A 10763-nucleotide genomic window follows, 5' to 3' on the forward strand; every position below is an offset into this window, starting at 1 on the left:
GAGGCAGGAGAGCCCAATGGCCGATGCACAGGGATGGACCTCGCAGACCTCGCGCTCCGTGACATTAAGCCAGACATAACAGGACAAATACTGTATGATTCCACACCGCAGAGCCACCGGGAGTAGGCAAGTGCCAGACAGAAAGTGGGGCAACTGTTCCCGGGGCTGTAGGGCACAGGGCAGATGTCCAACAGGGAGTTAATGTTTAATGGGGACAGTTATCATTTGGGGTGATGAGTAAGTCCTAGAAGTGGATGGTGGGAAAAGTTTGCAGAACAATGTGATGTGTCCCAAAGCCACTGAACTGTGCATCTAAAACGGGCTAAAATGGTAAAATTTGTGCTCTGGGTATGTATGTATTAACACACACACATACACACAAGCTCACACTTTTCCACCACCCGACTCTGTCCCTACTTGCTCTGGTACTCTGTGGAGTCTCAGGGATCATGGTGGGGGGCCCCACCATAGGAAAACATCCCTGCCCCTACAGAGCTCAGGGAGGCAGGACAGCTGGTTGGGTCCTGGGGATGGGGCGCCAGAGAGGCCCAGGTGGAGTCAGGGGGCGACTCCAGAGACATGAGCATGGCTGGGAGAAAGGAAGCGGCTGGGAGGCGGGGGTCAGGCAGATGGGGGAAGAGGTGCTTTGAAAGGGGAGACAGTGGTGGTGGGGTGCCGTATGGGTGGAGGGAGCCAGGTTTGGGAGCCTGGGTGGTAAGAGGCAAAGGATCTGAAGAGTGGCTGACACCCATTTAAGTAGGGAAAGTGGGGAAAGCAGTTAGGGCCAGAGAAGCAAGGTTGGGAAGGAGGGAGCCCACAGGACCTAAAAGAGAGGAGAGAAGCTGCCTGCCTGCAGGGGAGCCGGGGAGGGCGGAGGCCAGAGCCACGGATGGAGGGTGCAGGTTGGAACCCCAGGTCAGCTCCAGGGAGAGGTGAAGACAATCTCCCCCCTCAACCCTGGGGAGAAAAGGGAGGGCCAGGGGCAGGGAGAGCTGGGGGGGGGGGGCGGGGAGGAGGCTGGCCTCTGGCCCACAGAATGGGCTCTATTTCCCAGGGAAGGAGAGAGAAAGGTTCTCTTTCTCTCCCTCCCTCCCAGCAGGAGGACTGGACCAGAATTGAAGACCCTGGGCCCAGCCTAACTACTGAGACCCGGGAAGTGAGGAGGCTGAGAACGAATCACCCCAAGAGAGGGCCCAGCCCAGGCTGGCGTCAAGGGAAGGGGCTCGCTGCAGAGTCTCGAAGTCCTGCCTGACCCCAGGTATTGGGCGGGGGCTCCCGTGGCCCACACCTGGCACTCTCTGTCTTTAGGCAGGCACCCCCTCTCCCCGCAAGCCCTCCTCTCCTTGCTTGGTCCGGGCACACTCACGTTCTTGCCATGGTCCTGGCTGGGCTCCTCCGGGGCCAGCTCTCCGATCAGCAGAGGCTTCATGAACTTGCGCACAAAGTCGAGGTCACGGTGGAAGGCGAGGAAGGCATCCTGGGGAGGCGGAGAGCAGCAGGTGAGCGGGAGACCTCAGACCCGGGGAGGGCAGGGCTAACCAGCAGCAGCTCTCCGTGTCCCCCACGTGGACCCTGATCAAGGCCTTCCAGGACCTGGCCCCAGATGCTCTCTCCGGCCTCATCTCGGCAGATCGCTCAGTGCCCAGTCTCCACCCTGAGCACACCGAAGGGGTGTGTGCAGACATTCAGGACCCCTCCAGGGGAGTCAGAAAAACGCACCCCTGCAGAGAGATGCACGGGCTGGAACCCAACTCTTGCTTTTAAAATTAAAAAAACAAAACAAAACAAAACAGGAGTGCCTGGGTGGCTCAGTCTGTTAAACATCTGCCTTCAGCTCAGGTCATAATCCTGGGGTCCTGAGATCAAGCCCCGAGTCGGGGCTCCCCGCTCAGCGGGGAGTCTGCGTCTCCCTCTGCCCCTCCCCCTCGCTCATCCTCAATCTCATTCTCTTGCTCTTTCTCTCAAATAAATAAATTCTTTAAAAAATTTTTTAAATGTGGTATAATATTATCATTATAACTCCAATGATAAAGTTATAACGTGCATGATTTGGGCAAGTTTAGAAAATGTACACAAGAACAAAGAGGAAAACGGATAGCACCCAGAGAGCAAGTAACACTGACTAGTATTTTAGCTGGTTTCCTTCTGGGTTTTTTTCTATTCGCGTTACTAAAATCATTATATTATATTCTATATTAAATCTATATTATTACATAAGTCATCTCATTAACAAACATGGCACTTTCACTGGGGATGAGCTGGCATCATGGGTTACCATATGATGTCCTAATGGCAAACACTTACCCTGCAGTGAGCCAAATGTTGACGCACTGCAAGATAGAGAACAAAGTCAAATGATACCATGAGAAACCAGGAGAAACATCAACACCATGGGGGAAAAGTGTGTGTGTGTGTGTGTGTGTTGGGAAGAGGTATTTAGCTTTTAAAAAAAACTGAAAAAGATAAAACTAAATGATTATAAGAAATGCAATGCTTGGGGCACCTGGGTGGCTCAGTGGGTTAAGCCTCTGCCTTTGGCTCGGGTCATAATCTCAGGGTCCTGGGATCGAGCCTCACATCGGGCTCCCTGCTCAGTGGAAAGCCTGCTTCCCCTCTCTCTCTCTCTGCCTGCCCCTCTGCCTACTTGTGATCTCTAGCTGTCAAATAAATAAATAAAATCTTAAAAAAGAAATGCAATGCTTGATTTGAAAGGCTCCTTTTTGGAGGGGGGAAAAATAAAGACCCAGCTGTTCCACAAGACATTTTTGAGGTTGAATCGGAAAATTTGAGTATGGACCAGGGATCTGGTCATAGGAAGAACTTACTGTTCATTTTCTTCATCGCAAAAAAGGTATCGTGATGATGTTAGAGAATGTCCCCATTCTTAGGAGCAGGTGGTGAAGAACTTAGGGACAAGATGGCGTAACTGGGACAACTTATTTTCACATTCAGCAAAAAGATTCGGCAAAAGAAAATCGCGTACAAAAAAAAAAAGAAATATACAAAGAAGGGGAATGCAAACATGGGAAGATGTTGAGATTAGTGCATCTTGGTTGAAGAAATGCAGGTGTTCCCTTACTCTTTCAACAGTTCTGCATGTTTGGAAATCTTCAAATTTTTTTTAAATGAGGGATGAACCAGGAAAGTACCCACAACTCGTAAGCATGTTTAAACTCCCCACTAAAGTATCTCCCGACAGTGATCGCCAGGCCTCTCCCAATTCCTTACTGCATGCCTGCAATCGAGTCTTTTTACCTGGTCTTCATTCTATTTGTTTCTAGAACAGGCCAAAAAAAACAACAATTTGTACAGTTTTAAAAACATGTCCATGCCCCCCTACCTGAACAGAAAGGGAGGGAGACAGAGGATCAGATCAAGTATATTTTCAGAGAAGAGACATGGGGCCCTTGTGGGGGCCCGGGCAGGCAATGGCTGGCGCACACTAGCTCTGGCCTCCGGGCCAGCTGTCCCCACCCCAGCCTCAGCGACCTCTGGGAAGTGAGGCCCTTCCCGGCCCCACTGAGCCCAGAGGCCCCGGGGAAAGGCCCTCCAGCAGTATCCAAGGCAGGGCCTGGTGTCGGCGGTGCAGTGGTGAGCAGGACTGCCTTCCAGAGCCAGAGCCTACAGAAGCTCCTTCATTGGTCCTCCCCCGATCAGACCACGGCTCCCAGAAACGACGGGAAGCCTTTGGTAAGGCAGTTTCCTGAGAGCCAACTGCCGTGTCTGATAACTAAACCACCACTCTCTACTCCTCACTGGGAGGTAAAATTCAAGTCTGCAAGCGACTCATTTCTCAGCCAGCACCCACTGCCCACCCCAGCCCCCGCCACCCCCCCCCCAGGTCCAGGTCATGCCCTCAAGCCCCCGCCTGGACTGGGGAGCTTGGTGGAGCCGACGGACAGCCAGACAGACAGACTCCCGTCCCAACCCAGACCGTTCCTTGGCCATTTCCGGAAGGCTCTCAGGTGGCCTCTCACCTCCCCATGTGACAGGGAGCGAGTCAGGAGCCTTGTTTATGTTCCAGAAGGCCAAGAGCCTGCGGTGTGGATGAAGACCCTGGAGCGCAAGCAGGGAACGTTCTCTGCTCTAAGTGCAGAACCGGGATCAAATCCAAGTTCACCTGACTCCAGGGCTGTGGCACCACATGCCTCCTGCTAGTTGAGGAAGCCGAGAACTGAGAGGGCCTCTGGCTGTCCGTGGTAGGTCTGACAGTGTTCTGAGCAGGCCAGGTGAAAACCACCTGTGAACCCACCAAGTTCATGCTCATGTCAGGGCCTTTGCACGGCACTTCCTCCCACCTGGGAGCCCTGCTCCCATCGTGCCCCGTGGCTGGCTTTTCCCAACCACCCTCCAGCCCCACGCTCTCTCTTGGACATTGCCCCGTTTTGCCTTCTTCATAATAGTTACCAATTCACAAGCTGTATGACTTACTTCCGTACATGTCATTCTCTCCCCCTCTTTGATGAGCTCCACAAGGGAAGGGCCACGGCCGTCTCACTCACTGCAACCCCCAGGCCTACGATGAAGCCTAAGGGGGGGGCTCACAAGTGAATGTGAGGGTCCAGGAGCCCACCGCTCTGCCCTCTCTAGCCCCAGGAAACGCCCACTCTGCAATCACGCTCACACCCTTGCCGCGCTCTTTGTGCAACCTGGCTTACGCTCCTGAGACAACAGAACTCGTCAATCTCTCCAGCCCCCCCACTGCCGTGGTGGCAGAGTTACCACATCCTGAGACACCTAGGGCTTGCCACAGAGCCATGGGCCTTAGGTGCGTAAGCCACCAGTCCTTACCGAACTCCAAGGCGGGTCCTATTCTAGAGACGAGAAAGAGACGGAGGGAGGTGAAGCTGCCAGCCCACCGTCTCACTGCAGGTGTGCCTACTTCTAGAGTTTTCCAGTGCCGATACACACGTCTCAGTCCAAACGAGCTTCCTCCCCACTGAGAGTTGAGCACTTTTGGCATCTCCCCCTTCAAAGTGTCGCGAAGGAACCTCCCACTCCTACAGAAGGTTCCCAGGAACTGCTGGGCTGGAGAAGTGTCTGACTGGATCAGGAGGTCACCATGCAAAGTAAGATGGGGCCAATCCAAATGTCGACTTTGGAGCAAGAATTGGACCCGCATCTGTCCTCACTTGAGAGGAAGAGAGGCCAAAGTCTTTCCGGAAGCCCTGGGCCAAGGGTGAAGAGAAAGGAGCAGCAACGGCTTGAGAGAGAGCAGACCGGAACGGTCCTCAGGCGGGCAGGTGCGTGTGCTGCGGGCAGGTGCGTGTGCTGCGGGTGCGGAGGGCAGGCTGCGGGAGGAACGGCCCAAGATTCCAGAATGGAAGATACCGGGTGCCGCACTTCCTGCTTCCGCCCTCACCCAGCACCAAAGCCAGCCAACTTCTGCCTGAAGGATCCCTTCCCCAGACCCAGCCCCACTGGCATAGAGCTGAGACCAGCTGAGACCGGGACCGAGAACATGGGATGAGCACCCCGAGGGCACTCCGGGTGGCAGGGAACCGCCCTGGGAACTGGGACTCTGCAGAACAAGGGGTTAAAGAGGGAGAAGCTGAAGAAGTTCCCTGAGTTCTCAGCTAGAGACAGAGTCCCTGGTGTCCTCTCCACGGCCGAGCTGCTGGACTGTGCTCCATCCCAGGGAAAGCAGCAATGGAGGCTGCAGGCAGAGCGTCTCAGCTGACGTCTGGCACATGCAAGGCCCCGGGGATGGGAAGGGCCTAACTGCACAGAATGTAAGCACCTGCATGGGTCCCACAGAGACCGAAGGGATCCTCACAAGTGATAAGTAGTGGGAGGAGGGTTAGCGGGTGCTCTCCTGAAGCTGTAGCCCGGGAGAATGGGACTGCCCTGCCTTAATCCCGCTCAGAAGGTACAGCTGTCCTCCAGGCACAAACAGAGGCACAGTCAACGCCTTTTCCTTTGGCGAAAATGGGGTCACTCAACTTGTCTTCACACTCTTATCTCTGATTTCCTGAACTCCAGAGCCTGTGTGCCAGGCACATGCACGTACACACACGGGAGGCTAAGGCCACCCCCCCCCCCCCCGTTAGGATCCCTCACACCCGTGTCCTAAAGTTGGAGACAGCTCCCTGGAGCCTGGTGGTAACGTCCCATTTCACAGACCTGTGAAAGCAAAGTTCACAGGCAATACCTTGCCTATGAATTCATAAAGCTGGGATAGAAACCTAAGTCCTCTGCCTCCAAACACTACAACCTCCCCCCACCCCACCCCATCTAAAGCAGGTCAGAGATTTGTTCTGTTTCCAATCAGTCGCCTTTTCCTAAGAACAACACGGGAGCAGGTCCGCAGACGGACAGAACCCTGACCTCTTCTCGCCTTCCCTGGGCTCCAAGAGGCGACTGACGCAGACGGGGCAGAAAAAGCTGGAGAATAGACCTAGAAGGAGAGGGTCCAGCGTCAAACCCCAGCACGAGAGGAAGGAGGGAAGCAAACCCACCAGATGCGGTCATGGTCTGAATCGTTCATTTTAATGCCCAGGACCCGGCTCAGAGACGCGGAGACACTAAATAAATGTGTCATGAATCGTAGCTGAAGATTAAAAGCCCCAAGTGGGGTAAGTTCTACATCTCCCTTGAAGAACAGACATCCTTGGGACTCAGAGGGTTCCGTCTGTTCCGTCTGCCAATGGGGAGAGCAGAGGAGTGCTGGAGGGCAGGAGAGGTGGAAAAGGAAGGGAGGGAGGGAGACAGGGAGACAGGGAGACAGGGGAAAGGGAAAGTGGGCCTGGAGGGCATGGTAATGGTAGATCCTGAGCTTAAACCTGAGTGCAGCCCCTGGAGCAAGTTTTTCAAACTTGAGCAAGGTTTTTAAACCTAAGAGCAAGGAGAGACACCTACAGGTCTGATCCAAGGGCGGGCTGCACTAACGGGCATGAATGTGTTTTGTGAGTTACAAAAATTAAGCACCTGTATTCTTACAGGCAAGACCAAGTTCTTACTTCTGCAGAAGCACCAAATGACAACTGCCCTTGGCTAGGTCACCCTTTTGGGAAGAGGAAGTCTTGACTTTCGAGGCCTTTTTCTCAGAATCAGGAAAACCCCTGACTGGGATCCTGAATTGTCCCGAGAATGGCTTCCTTGACTTCCGGCCTCTTGGGAGGCTGTTACTGCACTGCGATCGGCTCAAAACAGTGCACTGAGGGCTCCCGGGGATCCGAACTCTTACCTGCTGACCTATCCCTCCCTGACTTGCGTGGCCTGAATACTCTGTCCCCAAGCTTTAAGGAAGAAGTCCGTGCTCAGAGGGGCAAAGTCAGCTGCCCCCCAGCCTGTGACAAGGGTCTCCTGATTCCTCACCTATCCCTGCCTCTTGGAGCCCTCTTCCCATACGACCTTGTGCTGCCCATGGCCTTTCCCCGCCCTGGCCCAGACGGAAAAGAGAGGAGAATCTAGATGCCCACTCCATGTTAGAGCACCGTATCCCCAGTTAGCCCATGCCAGGCCCTAAAAGCCTCATCTTAGAAAGCGGTGAGCTTCGGGGATAAGGGCTGTGCAATGCATTGCCAGAACACATAAAATCGGCATAAATCTCGACTTTTTCCCACCCAATTCCTTGTTGCTCATTTTACATAATCCTCACCTTCTTCCCTCATTTGCCAGATGGACGAAGGACAAGAAGCAATGTTTCTAGTGCTTACTCGCGGCTTAGGAAGCACTCCGCCACACAGTACATATTGTCTCCACATCAGAGAATGTATTTCACAGTGGGAAGACCTCGACCAGGAGGCAGGTCTCTTTTTTTTTTTCTTTTAAAAGATTTTATTTATTTATTTGACACAGAGAGAGATCCCAAGTAGGCAGAGGGGCAGGCAGAGAGAAAGCGGGGAAGCAGGCTCCCTGCTGAGCAGAGAGCCTGATGCGGGGCTCGATCCCAGGACCCTGGGATCATGACCTGAGCTGAAAGCAGAGGCTTAACCCACTGAGCCACCCAGGTGCCCCAGGAGGCAGGTCTCTTATTTGAGAATTGCCCTTACCCAGCTTCCACAAACAGCCGCGGGAAGGGCCACATGACATAACACAGATGGTCTGAAAACCGTATGCCCCCTAAGTTGTGGTGGGTGCTCGAGCCCCCCAAGGCTGAGGCCGTGTTCCCAAGCAAGCAGGTAAAACCAGATGAGCCCAGATGCTGTAGGCACCATCTTGTGATGACCGCTTTCTCAAGCTTGCACACGGCTGGACCCCGCTCACCAAAGCCGTAAGCCATTCCCAGCCAAGACTGTAACTGCCTGGTCTGGCCCGCCTGGGTAGGCCTGTCCCAAGAAGACTTGGAAGAGGTAGGGAGATCCAAAGTTCCACAGTAGGACAGGGGCCCATACAGCTAGGACAGCAAAAGCCCACTACTGGTCAGCAAGCTAGGGGTCCTGTGCCTGTCTCTCTCATGGCCTCTCCCCTATTCACCCCTCCCCAGTGGCCTCCAACTTGCTGCCTCGGAGAGGCCCCTTTCTTCCCTCCTGGACTCCCTTGGGTTCCCCCTCTCCAGTTCCCACCCTCCGGGCTCCAGCAGCATCTTCAAGAGATGCCAGGATTGCAGACTGGGGGATCAGGAGGGGCCGAAGGGGCCTTCTGGTGTGGGTACCATGGGCCGCTCGGCACCCAATACCTTCAGGAGGGAAGATGAAGGAAGGGCATTCCTGGCAGGATTTAGGAACAGAGGACCATTGAGTAGTTGCAAGGTCCGAGAGTAACCCCCGCCAGGCGGGACCTGTTGCCAAGCCAGCCTAGTGCTGCTAAAAACACGCTGCTGCCCCACCCCCCCACCCCCCCCGCCCTCGTCCGGGCATTGCAAACCCTCCTTCCGATTCCCCACCCCGGAGCCCAAGCACCGACCCTTGGGGGTGGGTGCTGGTAGTCCCCAAGAGCATGAGAACAGCAGCTTCCGGGCGGTCTGCGCGCGGCAGCCATTGCGGACCTTCTCAGGACGGGAGCCAGCCCGGTCCGCGACAGGCCTCTATCTCCCCCGCCCCCTTCTCTGCTGGAGAGTGAGGGACGCGCGCGGAGTCCCACACCTGGCCCGTCTCCCGCTCCGGTCCACGGCGCCCAGGAGCGGCCATCTTCCACGCTGGGGCTGCCAGACTCCCAGGGCCCAAGCGCCCCCTTTCGGGAGTACCCCGCTCCGTGTGAAGCCGGCGGAAGGATGGGAGGTGTGTGTTCGTAGCGCGCGCGGCAGACCCTGCTCGCCAACGCTTGGATCTGGCGCGCTCCTGCCTCCCGGGCTCCAAAATCCGACCCCGCTAGCCAGGTGCCCCCCCCCCCCCCCGCTGTCTTAAAGGATGAGGATTTGGGGCGGGGAACGAGCGCAGGAGACACGCTTTCCTTGCCTCCTGGACGCCCCACGCTCCATTCAGCGCTGGAGGTCTGGTTTGGAGCCCCGGGATCCCTGGCTTCTGACTCCCGCCTGCGGCACAGAAAGGTGGTAGCAGAGCCCCCACGCCCTTACCGTAGCATCTTCCCCCGCGTAGTGCCCGATGACCCGCTGGCCCCCTGGGTGCCGGCTGGACCATTTGGTGATGTTGTAGACCTTGCGGTCGATGACGAGCCACTTGTCCGTGCGCAGGTTGTGCTTCTGAATCTCCTCCCAGCTGAAGGTGGGCATGGGCGCCTCGCGCTCTGTGGCCCCCTCGCCCTGGTTCCCCCCTTTCCCCATGCTGCCTGCTGGCCGGGATGCCGCGTGCGCTGTGGCCTCCACGCCCGCAGCTCGAGTGTGCGGCCCGGGCCCTCCTTGCTTTCGGCTTTTGTCTTCTCCTACTCCCCCTCCCGCGGCGCCCCCTCCCCCAGCCTCGCCCGAGCTAGGCAGTCTCCCCTGCCTTCCCTCCGACTCTCCCCGGCTTCCCAGTGCCCCCAAGCGGTCCCTTTCCTCCGCCCCTCCCTCCGCCCCTCCCTCCTCCCACTAGCCCGCCGTGGACTTTTCCCTCCTGGAAAAACTCCGGGGTCGCTCAGGACCTGGACGCCTCCTCTGCCCGCCCCTCCCGCTCCCCCCGCCCACAGCTCCGCATCCTCCCGGGTTCCCCGCCGCCCGGGTTTCCACAGTGATCAGCAGAGCGCCTGCACCAATCCGGGCGCGTCGCCCCGCCTGCCATTGGCCCAGGAGGATCTTTCGAAGGCCAGCGGGCTGGAGCAGCGGTCCCCGGCTCCCCCGCCCGTGCGCCCGCGCAGAGTCTAGCCCAACCGCTAGGCCGCTACGTGTCCGACCTCCTCCCCTCCCCGCCCTACCCGCTTGAGCCCCGGGGCGCCGAAGGAGATCCCAGAGGAGCGGGGGCTGAGGCTGTGCGCCGCGCCTCCGGGGCATGCACCTGACACGGGCACGTTCCCGGGCAGGCCCGGGTGACGTCCTTCCCCGGCCCGCCGGAATCAGGACGCGGGAGTCTCCGCATTGTCCGCTCTCTGTCCATGGGCGCCGTCCTGCAGCCTCCCTGGACAAACGAGCCGGCCTCGGACTCGTCCAGGGCTCTGAACCCTGTAATCAGGCGCTCTCCGAAGAGAGAATTGCAGGACCTCGGCTCTGCTTCTTTGTGCTAGGCGCCATGGTGGTGGGGGGAGAGGGGAGGGGACGCGGCGACGGGCGGGACGCGGTTCTTGCCCTGGACACAGGCTAGTTGGGCGACCGGACGGGGAAGCCATAACGGACCGACCCCACACGACGCAGTGGACAGTAGTACCGGACAGACTCCGGGAAATAAAGAGGGAGGCATCGAATGGCTAGGTTGGAGAGACAGGCCCCCAGACTCCGACTGGACGGCTGGACG

At 57.1% G+C, this 10763-nt stretch overlaps 1 protein-coding gene across 1 annotated transcript in view; it reads right to left on the reverse strand.

The window, feature by feature from the left end:
• The window catches only part of FADS2 (fatty acid desaturase 2), a 32249-nt gene extending 22406 nt beyond the window's left edge, over positions 1–9843 (reverse strand). Inside the window, exons 1-2 of the mRNA XM_046014487.1 lie at positions 9458–9843; positions 1367–1477 (exon numbers count right to left, since the gene is read on the reverse strand). Of these exons, the coding sequence (XP_045870443.1) occupies positions 1367–1477; positions 9458–9664 (318 nt within the window). The 5' untranslated portion in view covers positions 9665–9843. The remainder of the gene's footprint in view (positions 1–1366; positions 1478–9457) is intronic.
• Between the last annotated feature and the right edge of the window lie 920 nt (positions 9844–10763).

This window comes from Meles meles, chromosome 8 (genome assembly GCF_922984935.1).
Source record: "Meles meles chromosome 8, mMelMel3.1 paternal haplotype, whole genome shotgun sequence".
Lineage (NCBI taxonomy): Eukaryota > Metazoa > Chordata > Mammalia > Carnivora > Mustelidae > Meles > Meles meles.